The 20,078-nt window shown below is 39.2% G+C and overlaps 1 protein-coding gene across 1 annotated transcript in view; it reads right to left on the bottom strand.

The window, feature by feature from the left end:
* The window catches only part of RORB (RAR related orphan receptor B), a gene marked incomplete at both ends in the record, with an annotated part of 62,696 nt that extends 42,999 nt beyond the window's left edge, over nucleotides 1-19,697 (bottom strand). The window contains 3 exons of the mRNA XM_080911765.1: nucleotides 1,738-1,879; nucleotides 6,067-6,152; nucleotides 19,658-19,697. Coding sequence (XP_080767891.1) covers nucleotides 1,738-1,879; nucleotides 6,067-6,152; nucleotides 19,658-19,697 — 268 coding nt within the window. The remainder of the gene's footprint in view (nucleotides 1-1,737; nucleotides 1,880-6,066; nucleotides 6,153-19,657) is intronic.
* Nucleotides 19,698-20,078: the final 381 nt, after the last annotated feature.

Here is a 20,078-nt window from a genome sequence, read left to right as displayed (position 1 = left end):
ATAAGTTAATTTCTTACCTTCTAGATTTTTGCATAGTAAATATTAGGCCTTGTATTTTGGGGGGGCGTATAATATCTTCCTATTGATATCAAACATTTCTCAACAAACAGTTCTACTGAGGATTAATTTGTGAAGAGTTCAGTTAATAGAAAAGCATAAGCCAGGTATGAAGACACATGCCTATTCTCCAAGCATTTGGGGGATGAGGCAATCAGACCATCTTTGGCTACACAGTGAGTCTGAAGCCAGCTGGACCACAGACTGGGACTCTATTTCAATAAACAAACAAGCAAACAAAACCAACAAACAAAGAAAACACATATCACAGAGGAGAAGATTCAAGACACACGGGACCTGTTCACATACACTTTTACCACTTTATAGCACAAGCACACAATGTATTATTTCAGATACATTGATTTTTTTTCTTTAATCCCTGAGTTGGATGTCTGCTCATATATGCATGAGAGGATACAAAGTCCATTATTTGAGTAGTAAAACAGATGTCTACCAGAAGCCACATCTTTTCAGTGACCAGATGTGGTGAAGACAGAGCCAGACATAAGTGGCAGACAAAAATTGAATGTACCGAAGTGAACATACTGCCGTACCATTGAGGGAAATGTGAGGACATCTTATCCTTTACTACTTAAAGCATTGTGCCAGGAGTTTTTGAGTCAGTGGATGGTAAGGCTAATTAAAAAGCAGTGGGAGATATTGCATTGCTCATCTTAAGTCCCGGTTAGACAAACTTTAGGTTTGTTCAGTATCATATGCTATCGTCACTTACTGGGACAGAGAAATCCCCTGTCATGTGGGATTTGTTCAGGACACATGGCCATTCACAGTGCACTTTAGGGCTACAATAAATCTATGGCCAATGTTCATATCCTAGGACCAAGGAGGCAGAGGCAGAGACAGAGGCAGAGGCAGGAGGAACTTTGTGAGTTTGAGGCCAGTCTGGTCTACAGAGAGAGTTCCAGGACAGCTGGGGCTACACAAAGAAATCCTGTCTTGAAAAACAAAACAACAAACAAATAAACAAACAAAAGAATGAGTGTTAATGACCAAAAATAATGTGAAAAAAAGAAGCAAGATTCTTTGCTTACTGTGCTTGAATTGTTCATCTTCCATCATGAGTCTAAGCAATTGGTTGGGTGTGAAGGAGGAACACCTACTCCATTATCTGGGCCAAAGCACAGGACCCCTGAATACATTCGTACTCTTCATAATGGCTCAGAATAGTGCAAGTTCCTGGCTGTGTGTTTCTGAACAGCCAGTGAGCTGCCTCACTTCCCATGGAAGTGTCTTGTGCTCCTAGTATCTTCATATATTGGTAACTTGTGTGCCAGTCAGATAGCTCTGGTGGATGAATGGCTACTGTTCATTTACAGCTTTCTGATTTTAGCACTGAAGACCTCACATCTCACGAAACCCTTCTTTACCAGAAAGGATGCCCAGGTAGCCACTTACTATTTAATGTCTTACCTGGTCTGTGCTTCTCCTAGATAGTGTAGGCTGTCTGTAAGCCTCTCCCACCTTCCCTTCCTGTCTTCTTTCCCAGACAATAATACATCTGATATGTTTCTGCTTTACTTCTTAATTCACAACCAGCACTCTGGTTCTCTCTTTTCCTTATATCCCAATTCCCACAGTTAAAACCCTTTAGTGTCTTGAACAGCCTCTAGCAAAACATCCATTTGAAAACTCTTAAGGAATAGGAAGGCGGAGACTTACCATCTCTCGACATTCCTAGGGCAAGACACTTCTGCAGGCGGCAGTGTTGGCAACGGTTCCTGTTGGTTCTGTCAATTAAACAGTTTCTCTGCCGTGGGCAGGAGTAAGAGGCATTGTTCTGCTGGCTTCTCCTGAAGAAACCCTGGAGAAAAGAGAAGGCAGGAGATTCAGAGGAAGGGCGGCATTAGGCATTAGCATGCACACTGCTGTACTTTCTATTCCAAGTACAGCCGACTTCAATCTTTCAGAAGTTTTCTAATGTTTCTTGGCGAGCTTCTAGATGGCTCTGAGTAGAATATATGTGCTTATTGATAGACAGTTGGCAGGGTCTTTCCTTCAATTGTCCACCCACTCGTCATTCAATATTTACTAAAGGAATTTCTTAGGAAAGAACAGGGAAAAAATGTCAAAAGAAGCATGTCACTGCTAAATAAGTATGCCAATGGCTGTGTGGGCTTGGGTTTGAACTAAGTGCTGTGGGTATTGGTAGGAGGCACAGCACAGCAACAAAGAGGGTGGGCTCAGTACCATCTTTATCCCTCATCACATTCTAAAATATATTTTTTAAATATTAAAAAATATGTATCCAATTATCTGGATTTATTTATTTATTTATTTATTTATTTATTTATTTACTTACTTATTTACTTATTTATTTATTTATTTATTTACTGAGGCTGAGTCTCACTAGACAACTCTGGTATCCCTGGTCTCCTGTTACCCTGGAGCTGTCTTTATCTACTAGGTTGGCCGTGAACTCACAGAGATCTGCTAGACTCTTCCTCCCAGGTGCTAGGATTACGTGTCATCACACTGGGCAGAAAGTTGATCTTAAAACCCATGTTGTATTTTATCAAAAGTAACATTATAAGTCAAAGAAATACTAATACCACAACTTCATCAATGCGGTATCGGCAGTAAACAAATGCCTGCTCTCAGGTTATAGAATATAAGAGGTTTCATTTCAAGTAGGTTTGGATTCTTTAGGGGTAGAAGGAGTAAAACTGCCCTTTGAAATCTGCAGCTGGGTTTATTGTTTTGTTAGTTCTTTAAGTACCAATCTCCCTTAGTTTCCTTATGAAGAAAACATAGTAAGGACAATAAGAATTCCCCTAGAGACATCAAAGTTACCATTTTTTGATCATTCCCTTAGGTAATGTTTGCTTTATCATGTTTGCTCATGAAATGCCTATATCGAAACAGTGAAAGTGAAAAGGGCCATCTGCCAAGTGATTTAGGAGTATTAAGAAGAAACAGAATAACAAACAAGCAAACAAATAAACAAAAACAAACAAACAAACAAACAAACAAAACCAGAAAAATCCACAGTGAAAGATAGCCCTTGCCTTCAGCTAGTACTGAAATTGAACCTCTAACTTCTTTTAAACACCCGTGTTTTCTCAGGAGAATGGAACAGGACTGGATTAAATAAAACACATGAGAGAAACTTGGATATAAAATTCATGGCTATTATTATAAATAAAGGCTATTAGAAAAAGGATGTTTCAATAGAGCATTAAAATCAATACCAATATGAAAGTTCTTATTAACACTTTAATGAAAGATAGGATTGGTATTATCTGTTTTGTTTGCCTTGGATTTCAGTGAGGCTTAGCTGTGCATTATGAAGAAGGACCCTTAGAATGGCTGTGTGGCTAAGAACCCTTTGGAGAGAGACTCACAGTTGGTTTTGTGGTTTCAACCCAGGTTCATTCAAGAAGGACTACTCTTACCTCCACATCTTCATGTGTGGTGTTTGTTCACTATACTAGCCATGATACAGTAGAGCTCCATGAATTCAGTTCGATTTGATTCTGGAAACAGGAATACATCTAAGTCCCCAGGGGACTGAAATTCCTGTTTCCTATATGAGGAAAGCTGTCATGAAGCATGATTGCAGTGTCTTGGAGCGGATTAGAGATGCCTTGAAATGTACATCTTAAGGAAGAATTGCTCCCCACCCCCTGCTTTGGGTATTGGAGTACCACTTAGTGAAAAAGTTGGCAGGGAAGATGTTCTGAAGTCACAGTTACAAGTCCCCATTTACAGCCAATTTGACATTAATTATGAGTCATTTCTTGCTTATCTCTTGCTCATTATTGCAAATGAGATTTTTGGCGTGAAAAGATTCTGTTTCACATTTTACTGAATGGATAGGAGCTGAAAATCTTGGTGGGCTGAACTGATGTTTGTAATGGTTGCATATGTTGACTGCAGAGCATTGTTACAAAACTTGAGAGGTTTTGTAACCGAATATGCTGACGTTGACATTTGATTCTGAATGGGATTCCTACTGTAGAAAATTGTGGCATATTTACATGCGGGCCTTCCCTCGAAGTAGGTTAACGTACTATAGCCAGTTTGGTGAAAACCTCAGAATATGCTTCCCAGTGACAACATAATTTCTTTGGTGTTGGATTGAGAAGATGACAGGGCTACTTGTTCCTGCTGTTGGCATGTTGGGTTATGTTCATTCAATATTTAAGAACTCGTGCTTTTTAAACTATATCTGAAAATGAATATCTCTCCACATTTTTGAGGTTCCATATTTTCCAGATGTGTCGTATCATGAATTAATGAGCATGCAGAATTGATAAACAGATGACTTCAGTGGACATGATGTAAACTAGGCTGAGATTCTTAAACCTGCAGAACAAGCCTGTAGAAATGCCTTCATTGAAAGAGTCCTCATTACAAACTAACTACCGCTTATGACAAACACTATTTGTAGGCCTGCCCAGAGAAAATGACTGATGTATGCAAAGTCTCAGTGAAACAGCTGACTTCTTACTTTGCTCTATTGTTTCCTATTCTAATACCTATATCTTTGTTCTAACTGTGTAAAAGGAATAGAATAAAGAGCCATTTCCTAAGCTTTGCCTAAGGAAACCACTGACCATCTCATTCCAGACCATCCCACTATGCTGGTTGCTCCTTTCTCAAGCTCCTTTCATTTTTTTTTTTCTTTTTCTTTGACCATCCACCTTTTCAGCCCCACATACTATTTTTCTTTTAAGACTTGTGAAGGCATTGCCCATTTTCCAAGAGTAGTGCTGTTTTGGTAGCTACACTGTTTTATATGTTTTACATTTTAAAAGTCTCTAAAGATTATGATTAAATCCTAGAGTTTATGACTGTTCTCTACTACCTCCTTCAGTTTACTGAATGCAAAAAGAATCCATCTTGCCTGCATATCACCAACGGCTTTGCCGGCATCATCCATGCCACTAGAGGATGGCAGTTGTTTACTTTTGTTCTGGTGATGCCTGTCTCTTTAAAACTCACACGTTTTGAGTGCACCTTGCTATGTCCACTGTTTGTTCTCTAGAATATTACTTGAAAACTTTACTTTTAATTTTCAAAGTTTGCTTACCCCTTGTTAGGTCTGTGGCAACTGCTATTCCTTTGCCCTCTGTTCCCCAACCGTCTTTCCCACAGGAATGAGTTTGTCATTGGGTTGGTAGAATCTCTCCGAGGGGACACAGAGACAGACCGTGAAAGAATCTTGTGCTCTTGGTCAGTTTTTCTATTTAAACCAGTGACATATGTCACATTAGCTCTTGTTTATCCTTCAGAAACTCGTTGGGAAATTAAAATTTGATTGAAGATGACCTTTGACGGATCTAGATGCAATTTCTAATATATCCAAATGCTTTCATGGTTTTAAGTTTTTATTAATGCAACTTCCAGTATAGCTAATGCTTCCAGGGTTTAAAGACTGTTTATTATTATTTTTATACTTTACATGTATGGGTGTTTTGTCTACACGTATGTTCTGTGTACCATGTGTTCAGTGCCCAAAAAAGTCAGAAGGGGGCATCAGATACGCCCAGACTGCCTTTACAGATGACTCTGAACCAGATGTGGATGCTCAGTAGTGAGCTTGGTTCATCTGTAAGAGCAACTAGTGTTCTTAACCTGTAAGACTTTCGGTTTTAAAACTTTAATTTGTTGAAATGTGAGAATAAAGGAGTGTTATACATACATTACAGTTTTCACCCCGGTGTTCTTAGCAAATAACAGGTATCTATCAGCTTCTAGTCTTTATTTTAATCTTCAGTCTTAGCAAGTGCAAGTGGAACGGAGTCCGTGTTGCTAAAACAGGAAGAATTGGTATTTCTATCTTCATAAATATGAGTAGTTCAAGTCTTTAAATAACCATCCATGTTTTAAGAACTGCAGACCAGTTAGACAAAAACAGGTAAAAGGCAAAAGAAGAGAAAGAGTCAGCCCATCTACGTACCGAGCCCTAACTTCCGGCAGGATCAACTATCCTCAGCTGGTCTGCTCTAAGGCTTCCCCGCACCATCTCAACGTGCAACTTCTTACCTTGCAGCCTTCACACGTGATGACTCCGTAGTGAATCCCAGAGGATTTATCGCCACAAATTTTGCATGGTATCACTTCAATTTGTGCTGAAAGAGGAAAAACAAAAAGCTATTTTGAATGTCTATAATTGGCCTTAAAAATGTTACTACTTTCATGCTTACCTGTTCTTGGTAAAGAATCTTGTGTTAGATTCAAACACCTAGAGGATGCTGGGTGCTAGTGATGGCCTGGGGTCATCAGTACTATTTGAATGGCCTTCCTAGGCTTCTTCTAAAGCACTGGTTCTCAACCTTCCAAATGGTGTATGTAACCCTTTAATACATTCCCCATGCTATGGTAATCTCCAACCATAAATTATTTTCATCAGAACTCCACAGCTATAATTCTGCTACTGCTATGAATTATAATGTGAATAGCTGAGTTTTCAGATGGCCTTAGGGTAGGCTCCCTTGCAGAAAGGGCCATTAATCCACAAAAGGGTAGCAACCCACAGGTTGAGAACCATTGTTCTAACGACTGGTTCTCATTCAGCTTTGCTTTTTCACACCGAAATTCTCTCTTCCCTCCCTTCTTCTATCTCTCCCTCTCCTACCTTCTCTGTCTCTCTGTCTCTCTGTCTCTCTCTCTCTGTCTCTCTCTCTCTATCTCTCTCTCTCTCTCTCTCTCACACACACACACACACACAAGCACTTGCCCCTGCATGTACATATTTAGAAACTAGATACTTTCTCTTCCTTTCACTGTTTTCTCCTTTTAAACCTTGTTTTTCCTAAAATAGCACAGCAGAAGAAAATCATGTGAACTCACGCCTTTATATTTCTTAGTTTTCTTTTGAAATAGGAAGTCATGAAGTGTTTTTCCCCATGGTCTTATCTCAATCATCATTAAAATAACTAAATAAAACAAGTCTGGAGTGTTTGGTATTTGGTGATCTTACATGTGTGGCTGGATAGACTGTTTACCCTGAAAAATACCATTAATAAATCAACCAAACATTATGTGAGCAAGCTTTAAATATCTGGAAAGATACTGAAAGATTATGATGGCTCAGGAGAAGATATTGTAGTGACTTTTATAGTATCACTAATAAAAAACTTAATAATAAATAAATCAGAAAAATAAATTATATAAGAAGCTGGTATGCATTTAATTTTAACTGGAGATGAAGAGGATTCATTTTTTAAAAGAGTGTGAGAAATAGCTTATTCTGGGGCATATCTGAGTGACCATGGCCCATGTCATAGATTTAAGTTATCCCAAATTCCATGTTGAAGTGTGAAAAGAGGTTCATAAAGTCTTATAGCTTTACAGAACAAAGAAAGTCATAAACCAGGGCAAGTTTGAAATACACTGATGGAAACATCATAGAGGTGGTCACAACAATATGGGGGAAGCTTTGCTGTAGGTCTCAGATACTGTCTGATGACATTCTGAGCTTTTGGATTAATGAAAGCTAGTGGTTTGGTAAATTAATAGATTCCAAAAGACGTTTATCCATTAGTCATAGGATGTTATCTCTGACACAGAAGTGGGAGTACAATGGCTAACCAGGAGGTTAAAGCTAGAATGAGATGAGGTGTTTAGTCCTGGATCTGAACTATTCCAACCTCTTCTAACAAACACTGAAGTTCCAATTGGAAGACAGTCCATTTTATAGAATGTATAGGATTTGGTTTGGCTGAAGAAAAAGGCAAGGGTCATTGAATGAAAATAGGCCAGAGGTCTATGATTGTGGCTGGTAATCATGTAGAATAATTGGCTTTATGGGAAATTTGGGTCACACGGACACACCAAAGTGTGACTCAAGATTGTTGAGCCAATAGAGTTAGGGAAGTTTTTACTTGATCTATTTTGGAAATAGATAAATAAATTGTTAAGACAAGGCTGGGATGTAGCTCCGAGTTTGAGCGCTTGCACAGTGTGAGAAAACTCCCAAATGGAATCCCTATACCACCACCACCACCCCCCCCCCCCCCCCCCCCCCCGCCACACCACATGAGACATGAAGGGAGACCCTTACTGCTTGGTAGGCTAACCAGAAAAAAAATCAGAAGATCAATGAGAAGTTTCTCCTGACACAGGAGTTAGGCAATGGCAGAAAGAAGGTATCAGCTCCCAGACAAAGGGTAGCACAGAGACATGGACAAAAATGCTCCCAAGGCAGATGTGAGAGTAAATGCTGAAAGAGACTGGAACTGATGAAGGATTGGAAGAGTTCTATCTGCCTCACCTTGAAAGAGAGACAAAGTGATGTGCTGGCCAAGACAGGTGACATAGGGAGCAAGGATGTTGTGGGGCTGTGTGAGAGAGTGCTTTTCTCGCAGGCATGAGAGCAAAGTCTGGGCCTTGGCCTTGGAACAGAAATAAAGATATTTGTGGAGTATGATGTGGTGTGGAACTGGGAAACATGTACTTTCACTGGGGCGTCTTGCAGGCACCTGAATGTAGAATGTCTTGGAAGAACGGTTTTGTCCTCGTGGGAAGTTATTTAGAACGCAGGAATTCCTGTGTTTGATAGTACTCTAAAGAGTTGTTAAAATTATTTCCACTAAGAAGATCTGCTATTTCCTTCCCCAATTTAAAATAATTATGCAAAATATCCTTCAAATGCTTCATCCATAAAGCTGACAGTTGCATACACTTCTATAGTTTTCCTCTTGTAGATACACAAAACAAGGAAGTGTGAAGCGTTGCCATCTTTTGTTATTACTTTACAAGATGAATGCAATACTTGGATTTAGGGTAACACATTCACTTTTTCAAAACGAGACAAGATACATACACTTAAATATTTTTTTGGAACACAAAGAATTCAAGGGAGGGAACTTGGGGTGTAAATCTGACTGAAGAGCTTTCAGGATTTTGTGGTGGGGAAAGAGGAGGTTTGAAGTTGTTCCCATTTGTCCCCCCCAGGCTGCACTCCTTAATCTGTTAATGCTTAAGGACACAGCTAAGAGAGAGCCTCTGAACTTACATTTTCTGGCTTATAAATACAATATTCATCAACTGACTTCACAGAACCACGAGGCTAAAATGGCTATATCCTAAAGAACATCATCATCACATCGTCACAATTGCTACCAGTGTCCCTGTTAACTGTTTTTTGTCTAATGATCTTGGAAGAAAGCATATGTCAAAAATTTGATACATTATTGTATCTTTATTAAAGGTATTTTTAAAAATAATTCAACAAATCACACTATAACTTATTTGTACTATGGATTTCAGTTTAGCAATAAGATTTCAAACAGTGGGTGTTTTGTAGGGACTATAAACTGACTAAAATAATCCCAGGTAGCCATTGAATAGATTTTGGCTCATATGATATTAAGTCAGAGGCTCTCTTTGCATAAATTACACCCCAGGGAGTAGCTTACACGTAGGAGAATCTGCTTCAATACATTCTTAATTATAAAATGATCTAACTCTAAAGGAAATGAAAATAGAGGTAATTTGCTCCCTGAGGTGTAGGAAGATGTTTTTGAAAGACACAAAGGTTATCTTATACATCTTCAGAAATACAAATGAGATAAGAAACATTCAATAGGGCATCTGCATATTTATACATATTCATAACCTTGGCTCTACATGTAATCTTGAAGAACTACAAACACTTTTAACAGCATTTTTAAAGAGAAAGAAGTTACCTACAATGTATATACATGTTTTATTATGAGGGAGAAAGTGTTCTTAGTTTAGAAATCTTGTGGCTGTTTCTATTCTGGCAGAATCAGTCATCTGATGCTTATTAGAAGTGAAGATAAATCTGAATCACTTAAAGTAGCAGTTACTTTTCTTTTCCCTCATAAAAAATTAAAAATCCCTTTCCTGGACTATAGCATTACAGTTTATACTGTGTGTTTCCTACAGCACCTCTCAGGACAGATTTTTCAGACCCCGGTGAGGATGCTTAGACCACAGCATTGCTCATTGTTTCTAAGGGTCTTGCTTAGGGCAACTGCATGGCCTTCCCTGAAACTACAATGTGCAGACCCAGTAGCAAGTATCATTGCTTCAAGCTGAGCATTTCAGAAGGGTGTGGCTGCTTGAACCTCACCAGCTATGGCAGGAAGATAGTAGAAGGGAACTGGGGAGGGGGCTGGACTGGTATTTGGCACTTTTGCTTGGATTTTGGAGATCTATTTATTTGTTTATTTTTCAGTGTGATAGTCATTGGGAAACAAATGTAAAGGATCTAGCATGACCTGAGAGATTATAAGTTTACTTGGTCTTTATTTTGTTCATTTTAATAAGCCCCTCTTGCCCTTCCTTGCCCAGAGTCTCCTGTCCAACGCTGCACAAAATCTTTGTCTTAGTTTTTCCTCTTTATTGAAATATATGCCTCTTTAGTTCTGCCCCATTCAAGCCCCTGCTGGTTACAGCAGGTGTTGAGGTCAGAAAACTAATTCAGGCTAATGAGTTAACCAGAAAATGGCTCATGAAAATACTCTGACTCTTAAAAAGCATCCCTCAGGAAGGCAATGATGTTGAGCCTGTCAGGTACTTGATACTGGGGGGCGGGTGGTGCATTTTACTGCACATAATCTTGAAGCTTTCCATTCCCATTAATCTGAGTCTTCCAACTCAGCCTGGCCATTTTGTAGTCTGGACATTCTAAGTTGAAGCAACAATAAGACTGTACTTCTTTATGTTTTATTGTGTGTAAGTGTATACATGTGCATACATACATGCGTATGTGTATGTGCATGTATATGCATGTATGTGTGTGGCAGATTCGCATGCGGGTGTCTATGCAAATGTATTTGTATCTGAAAGCCCAAAGTCAGCATTCGATGTCCTTTCTTGCTCTTCACCTTATGGTTTGAACCAGGGTTTCTCACAGAACCTGGAACTCACCTGATGGATAAACTGGCTGGCCAGTGAGCTCTTACATCAGCAAGGGTTTGTTCCTCTTAGCTGAGAATGTGTGCCACAGCTATGCTCAGCTTTTATGTAAGTGCGGGGGATCTGAAGGGAGGAATGCATGCTTGTACAGCAAGTGCTTTATAGCTGAGTCCTCTCAGCCCTTAGCTTTTGTTATCAGTGTTGTGTAAAGCAGCACAAAGTGGTGGACCTAAACTTTATTTTATCTTTCAGTATATATGAGAGCTGTGACATACTCCTTTTTTTGAAGGAGACGCAAAGAATTAATGATTTGATGTATTTAGTAAGAAAAGAAGAAACAACTTGCAGAATGGTGAGGGTAATATATTTTGAATGAGGCTCCCTGGTGATATTGATAATGCTATGGCCTTTAGGAATGAAATGGTTATATCTAACCATGCAAATCGCCTCAAAGACACTGAAATCTGGGAAGGTCAATTGGGAAGGAACAGCCAGTAACTGAAGTTTTGTGGCTTTGGGATCATGGTTTTTTTTTTTTTTTTCCTTCAATATCTTTTATTTTCTGATGCATCTTCCAGGCTGAGTTCTGGGTGCTGGACCCTGTTCCCTCCACAGTACAGGCTGTACCCCTGGGTGCTGGGCTGGCCTGCTAGTTTCTATTTCTTATAACTCTACAGTTGGGCTAAAAGTGGACAGAGCAATTAACTCTCTTAATGTCTGTGTGAAACACAATTTACACATGTAAAAATTTCCAATAAAGATGACTATTTTGGTTAAAAATCCTTTTGCAGATGGTCGCAGTAGCCCATGTCTTATGTCATCTACCCAAATTGTATCTCATCTACCATCTGTGACAAATCCAACTTAAAAATCCTTGTACTCATCCCCTTCCTCCCCAGCAGACCTGAAAGTACCCACCTCTTTAGTATGATACCTTTAAAACCACAAAACAGTCAACCTGCAGGACTAAAGTAAAGGAGGATTAAGATCCAGTTACACTCTAACTGAGGTTAATCAGACAGTAGCCTTAAGGATGGGGTGGGAGGCAGGCAGGATCCTGAATGCATATTCTATGCCATGCTAGACAGTGATTCTGAGAGTCCTAACCTTGGATTAGACTGCATTCACAGGGCCTTCTCTCCAGGGAAGTGTGCATCTTAGTGCCAGACTCCAACCTCAAAACCTACCATGCTTGCGAGATTTAGAGCACTCAGTTCTACAAGAACATTCCGGCATCTCTTCCCTTGAACTCTTTTCTGTAACTTTCTGGGGGGGGGGTAGATGCTTGTTCCATTTTAGCTGATTAATAGCACTTAGACTTAAGAATACATTTAGCTTCAGACTATGGCAATCTCTATACTTCATGTCACTAGAGACTAGATTAATTAAAATATGACCACATGGCAATGGCAGCATGGTTTTCTTCAAAGACAATTATAAGGGGATCACGCTGGACTGGTTTACCTTTGATGCAACATCTTGTAATTGCCTACAGAGTGCTGCGCATTACACTCACTCTTGAGAACAGAAACAATAGAAAACAGAACTGACAAATAGCACCTAGCACAGAAGAACAAAAACAATTACAGAAATTGCCTTTTACCCACAATGTGCTTATCATTGCTTCAGTTACCCAAAGGCAACCATAGTATAAGAATATTAAGTGGAAAGTTCTAGAAACAGACAATTGAAAGTTTTCAGTTTCACAGTGCCTGAGTCAAAAGATAAAATCTGGCATTGCCCCACACTATCCTGAAAAACACATCTCTTTGCCTAGTGTATCCACACTATGTATGCTGCCTACCAGTTAGTCATACAGTAGCTGTCGTGATTATTAGATCAATTGTCAGAATATCTGTATATTATAAACATTCCATTTTTACTCTTACTTGTAGGAAATATCTTATGGCACCTAATTAATCGATTAAGCTCCACCATAGACATTTGTTATTTGAAATGTCCCTAGGGGCTTACAGTTAGAATACTTGGTCCTCAGCTAGTGGAGCACTGAAACTTTCAGAGGTCAGGCCTATCTGGAGGAAATGGATAGCAGACCTAGGCTTTATGAGTTCTAGACTGGCCCTTGTTCCAGCTTGAGCTCTCTGTGCCCATACCAGCTAACAAGCCACTGCCTTTCCCATCTGCTGAAAGGGACTCACCTGGCACTACCATGTCTTCCCTGTACTGGTGTTCTGTGAAAATATGAACCCAAGTAAATATTTCTTTTCTTGAGCTGTTTATGTTATGTATTTGGTCTTATTGGTGAATAAGAGAATAAACATTGGGTTTGCATTTGTAGGAAGATACAAAAAATATTGTTTGGTAGTAGCCACTGGTTGAAGTATTCACTGAAAGATTGGGGGTATTTGGATAAATGTGGAGGACTGTACTAAATGCTAGTTTATTGCTGTACTTTTAAACACTTCTATGTGCTCTAGTAGTTACAAGGTCCCAAGTTTTAAATTAATTCCTAGTTAACAATTCTTGTCATATCAATGTCTTCATATTAGTGAGATGTGTGTGTAGGATTGATGTCATTCAGAAGGACTTTATGTCTTCTGCCATCACTTAGGGAGGCCTGTGAACCAGAGGCTTTGCCAAAACCTGGGAACAAGTTTAACTGTGAATACTTAGCCAAGCTCAGGTGATGTAAAATCTGCTTTGTAACGAGCTCCCGGGACAGTATTAAATCTCATAAAGCGTTGTCCTGTGATGCCAGGTGAACACAGGTGAACTCTGGGAATGGATGGATCTCTGGTTTTCCTGAGGCTAAAAGAGTTCACAAGACTCTGGGAAAGTCAGTCTCTGCGTTTGTTTCTTATGCTTCGCCGTTTGTTTATAAGGGCAGTAAGACAGCCGGAGCTTTAGAATCCCCTCCCCTGGAAAGAACCTCACAATGCTGGTCACTAACTGATGATGTGGGGAAAAGAAAGAATCCAGCACATACCACGAACATCTTACGTTCCCTTTGCACACAGATCTGTCCCTGCTTTTTCTCAAAGGCCTAGCATGGCTTGAGGAGTGGCTCCTCCCCTTCTCTGACTGTTCTCTAGGTTGTGGCATAGATGTCAATTTCTGGACATCTATTTTCTTAAATTTTAAATTTGTAGATATTTTAAAATACAAGCTTTAATCTCTCCTCGGTTTTTCATTCTTAATTTTTTTTTTTTTAGTGTAAGGACTGATGTATGTATGTACACATGCATCTTTGTACATGCTTGTACATGTATGCGGTAATCAGAGTTTATCTCAAGTATTGTCTGGAACTGCTGCCTACTTTTGGTCTTGAGACAGGGTCTCTCATTTGTTTGCCTGGAGCTTCCCCTTTGATCAGAATTTCTGGCCAGTGAGCCAGCCCCAGGGATGCTCGGCACTGTCTCCTGACCTTAGCAATAGATTACAAGCACACACCACCATGCCTAGCTTTCTACATGGATTCCAAGACTCGAACCCAGGTCTTCATCCTTGTGCCAGAAGCACTTTACGATTTCACCCATCTTTACCTTCATCTAAGGTCTTTTTTTTACTAGATTATATCTATCTGTCTGTCTAACTATCTATCTATGGTAACACTATTTGGTCCAGATTGTTTAGTCTCTGTGCCTGGGCATACAGGCATGCAACACTATGCCTATCTGAAAATTTTTCTTTAAATACAATTTTCCTATTATTTTTGGAAATAGTATTCCTATTCCAAAAATAGAATCGAAAAAAGTTTTATTTTTTCTTTTGATGAAAATTGGAAAGTCAAGCAATGTGTTTTTCTTGCTTTTCACCTACTGTGCTGGTTGGTTTTTGTCAATTTGACAAAAGCTAGAGTTATCTAGGAAGTAAACTACAACTGAGTAAGTGCCCCCAGGAGAGCACATGTAGGCAAATCAGCGGAGCATTTTCTCAATTATTGATGTGGGAGGGCCCAGCTCATTTTGGACGGTGCCCTCCTTAGGCAAGTGGTGCTGGGCTCTATAAGAAAAGAGGTGTGTAAGCCATAAAAAGCAAGGCAGTAAGTGAGCAGCTCTCCTCCATTCCTCCGATTCGGTTCTTGGATTCAGGTTCCTTACCTACCTTGAGTTCCTGCCCTCAGTGATGAACTGTGATTAGGAAGCCATGTAAGCCAAATCAACCCTTTACTCCCAAAGTTGTATTTGGTCATGATCTTTAAAGATATATCGTAGGTGCTAGAGACATGGCCTAATCAGTAATGTGGTGGCTTGATGTGAACCAGGAACTGGGTTTCCTCCCTTAAACCTATGCAACAATGTTCGATGTCACACCACACTCTTACAGCCTCAGTGCTGGGGAGGCAGATTCTGAAGTACTGTTTGCTAGATACTTTCGGTTTATCAGTAAGGCTCAGGCCAAGCCAAAGAAAATTAACACTGAAGGGAGTTTGTTGACTGACACCAGAAGTTTTTCTTTCGGTGGCAGAAAACAAAACAAAACAAACAAACAAACAAACAAACAACAACAGCAACAAAATCTTGTCTCTTTAGCTCCTCCTATTTCTGGAACTTTTCTTTCTAGTGTCCACTTAGTTGAACCTTGAAATAGAAGCTCATGTTTATGTAGCATCTTCTCCACAGGAGGGGAAGGGGATACAAGAAATTGCAAATGGGGCCCATAGACGACCAAAACGATCAGGCGGAATTTATTTCCTGTGTAGGAATTAAGAAAAAGGAAAGCCACTGCTTCAGAAAATGAAAAGAAAAATCCCTGCTTTATTGTGCTAAAAAGCAAACTGCATTAAGAGAACGAAGACATAAAAGTTATAGAATTGGTGAAAATATTATAAAACACGTGTCAAATAATGGGCATATGCCTCCAATATGCAAATGACTCCTAAAATTGAAAGCTAGTCAGCCAAAGATCTGAAAAATCTGCTTTCAAGATTAGAAGACAAATAAGTACATTAAAACATGCCATGCTTCTCATGTATTGCTGAGCTGCAAACCACCTATCAGGAAGTCCTTTACTTGAAAAACCGAGAGCTGTGCCAAACGCTGAAAAGGAGGCTGAGCAAATGAATGCTCAGTGCTTATTGGGAAGGTAAGTTAGTAAAGCCACTATGGAAGACAGTGGGGCAGGTTTTATCACATCAAAGAAGCCTTGGCAGCACCTGTGCTTGTTGATGTTTGGTAGCTGAATTATGACCCATGTCTACACAGATCATGTGCATGGAGGTTTCTTCATATTTTCCCCACATGGGATACAATCAAGATTCATTTTAAGAGCTGAATGGATGGGCATGTAAAACTGGCATAATGCAATATCATTTGGCATTGGGAAAGAGCTCCCAAGCCAGGAGTGGTGTCGCCGTGAAAGACCTCAATGCATAATGTTAAGCGAAAGAAGCCAGCATGCTTCCAGCTACTCATCCAGAAAATTCAAAAGTCCCCAGTAAAAATAGATAAATAAAAATCAGTAGTCAAAACGAGCTTGGAGTGGTGTGTGCATTCACATGAGCATTTACTCATATGTAAACTATGCAATTTATCCACTTAGGTTTGTTTGATCCCACTGATGCACACAAAACCAAACTTTATCCTTTGGAAGGAATGTTCTGATTGCACAATGACAAGTACCTAAAAACTGAGCAAAGAGCAGAGAGATGAGCCTAGTGGAGGAAAATTGAGGATTTCAACTTAACAAAGCTGAGAAGCCTGAGAGTTGAGCTGGCTTAGAGCCAGACCTTGGAAAGGGAGAGGATTTTTAAGAAATAAATGTATAGGGGTAGGGAAAACTTTAGGTGGTAGCCAGAGATTGAAAAAAGAAAAACCCAATTACAAGAGTAAGTTTCCAGATTAAGTAAATTTATTTTGGGGGCCCTTTTAATGGGGTGAAGTGCAAAGGAAGTAGTAGTAAGATGTTTCTAGAATTATTAATCTGTAGTAGATCTGCATATAATACTTGATCTGCAGTAGATCTGCATGCCCGGAGTTGATTCACATAAAATTGATACTTTCTGTGAAAAGATGAATTAATATTGGGGATTCCATGTGATTAAAGATTATATTTTATTATTTGATGTGTTTTAGAATATAGCTTTTACACTATGGTTTTCAGGAAACATTTGAGAGCAAGGTACATACTATATACATGTAATACCAGTGGTCAGGAGTAGAGGTAGACGGTTCATGGTTTGAAGGCCAAGCTGGTCTATGTATTAAGATGCTTTAAAAATATTTATGAAAACAAAAGTCAAAGTAGGGGAATACTTCAAAAACTGTAAAGATATAGGAATGCAATTAATATAAAACTGAGGTCATAGTTATGGGATTTTCATTTTTGATCATCAATTAAATGGCAGGGGGAGATGGGACAAGAGGGGGGAAGAAAAGGGAGGGGGAAGAAGAATTTAACATCAGTGATCTTTACATAAAACTCATATAAAATATATTTTATATTTTACATCATCTACCAGAGCATCATTTCCATTATGAGTAATACCACATTAGCAAAGTGATTGCAAACTCTCCCGCTGAGATTTATGCTGTCACTTATCTATGTTGCAGGAAACTTGCCAGTCAGTCACTAACTTCTTAACAATGACTCTAAGTGGAGGGGAATTACAGAGTTGAAGTGAACCCTGTTTCGTGTCATCTCTAAAGACAAAAATAGTTCAGAGGCTACAAGTCGGCTAACTGTTAGACAAGTGGCCTTCAACAAAGGGAGAGAGAAACCAGTGGGAAGTTTTCCTATGTGCACACAGCATCAGAAACAATTTCAGGGGTCAAATGATCACATAAGACGCAACTCCAGAAGTTGTGTCTTACGGTTTTACTCTATGCTAAATGTCACGAAGGCCTGTTGCCCAACACAGTTGGGAGTCAATGCGATCCCCTTCAAAGACGGAAGGGGCTGTTCTGCTGATACTGCACACTTTCTCTAAGGCGATTACCAGCATAATCCTAAATATGATAGGACCGAGCTATCTTATTTTTGAGCTCATCAGATCCAGCATGCTCACATAATCCTCAACAGCTTTACCCCATGTTTATGTAAGCTGGCTGGTGCCTGAACAAGATGACCGTACTTTCTTTCCCTGCGGTAGCCTCACTGCGTTATTGTGACAAAGATAGTAAGAGCGGATGGTATTTTCCAATCCTGCTCTTACAGATTTCCTTCCTTTGAACTCTTCCTCCTTTGTCCTACAAGGGAGTCATTTTTAGCCATGCTTGCCAGTGTACAGAGCAGCTCCGAACAGAGAAGGTGCCCCACCCCTGCCACCTCTCTTGTGTTTCTTACTCTGTTCATGTTTATGGAGGCATTTGTGTGTTATAGGGTGGAGTGATTGGTAGGATGACATTTGGCTCATCTGGCTCTCTATTTTTCATTTGTTTAGATATTTTTAAAGCAGGGTAGTTATTAATGTCTGGGGGTGGGGAGATATTAGAAAAGAAATTGGTGAAATCTAGAAACTGCCAAGCATAACGCTAAGTGTTTTAGAGAAAGACTGATCTTCTTAAAGTTTCACCTTTAATTTAGAACGTGTCCTGTAGGTCCACAAAAAATTTTTAAAAAAGAAAAAATATATAGTTCCCTTTCAAAATGTAAAAGCATGTTAGTTCATAGGGTTAATTACACAAGGTGTGTGTGTGCACACTTGTGCATGTGCGTGCACGTGCGCACACATGTGCCTTGGCAGATACCTCTAAAAGATAGCTATATGTTTTTGAAATACATAATTATAAAGAAAGCTGCATGTTTACCTGTGAGTCACTGTCAATTGATTCAGAACTAAAGAGGATTATGTACATAGACGTTAATATGTCCACTGTTATTAATTTCCAAACAACAATAGCAACATTATCCTGAATAAATCTGTTAGTAAGGACAAAGAGTTGTTTAAAGACTCCATTGATGTCAGAACTTAAATCTTGAACTGTGGATCTCACCAATCCAGGCCTTAAGCAAATAGGTTTTCAATGTGGTAAGTCGTGGCATAGAAATACTATGTGTGCTCCTTTAAAATGTAAGTGCCTAGAGACCCTGAGGATTGTGTAAAGGTGATATACAAAGGTTTAGTTTAATTCATAGGTGTTTAGAAACAACTGTAATTTTTTATTATTTGAGCAGTTGTATCTTTTTATATTATAACATTTGCAACTGCTATTCGTGGATATTTAATGCTAGTAAAAATAGCAACATGTCATGTTTACTTGAAGTGCTTTCAGAACAGATATTCAGACCTGTTCATTTGTAAAATAACATAGGGTTAGAGAAACATGTCCCACTTACTAAAGAAATTAGAAGTAAAAAAGAAATCCCCTCAAGCCCATAATTCATTACTTTTAGACAAAAATTATTTAACAAAAATAGATTTCTTATACATTCTATACATTTCTGCATAGTATACAAACTAAATTGACTTTTAAGACAGTTAGAAAAATCAAATAACTATTATAGTAACTGTAGCAATGTTAACAGGTAAACTTAAAGCCAAAAAAATAATACACAAATATGTTTATATTGTCGGCCTATCATCAACATGATGTGGCACGTGAAAATACTTCAATTTAAGGTCAGAACAGTGTTTGTAGTAATCCACCTCAGCATCTGACAATATTTTGTGTAAAGTTAGGCTGGGGAGATTGGTTTATTAAATACACTTCCAAATCAGAAACAACGTATTGTCCCCACACCGCTATTGCTTTATTTTGCTTCGCTCCTTTAACTGACTGCTTTTTCGTCCAAGAATGGTTTACATTGCTAAATGTCAGCAGACAGAAGAAAAAGCGCAACTCACCAGTGCCGTCAGCTTTAGTTTTGAGCTGGTTTTCACACATTCTGATGGAGCAGTAACAAGCCTGACTGAAAAATAGCTCCCGTTTCACTTGAGGTCTGAGGACTGGCCCTATGTTATCCCACAACCAGAATCTCAACAGACTGCATTAATGAGATTAGAGTAAAGAGTCAGAGGCGTCAACAGCTCCGTTTCATTAAGGAAGGGTGAGACAGAGGCTTCCTCACACCGGGAAGGCACAGAAGAGAAAAATCATTTCTTCTTTTCGCTAAATTGTAAAATAGCAATCTAAAACGCCCTTCCACCCTCCCCATGAATCACATTGCTGAGTATTCTTTCTGTACTTAAGTCCCCCTTGTTTCCATCCTGCCGGAGCGGGACCCAAAACGCACCTGACAAATATCTCAAGACAAGCCGTGACCCC

The sequence above is a fragment of the Micromys minutus genome (assembly GCF_963924665.1).
Source record: "Micromys minutus genome assembly, chromosome: 2".
NCBI classification, from domain to species: domain Eukaryota; kingdom Metazoa; phylum Chordata; class Mammalia; order Rodentia; family Muridae; genus Micromys; species Micromys minutus.
This window is presented reverse-complemented; position numbering and strand designations above follow the sequence as displayed.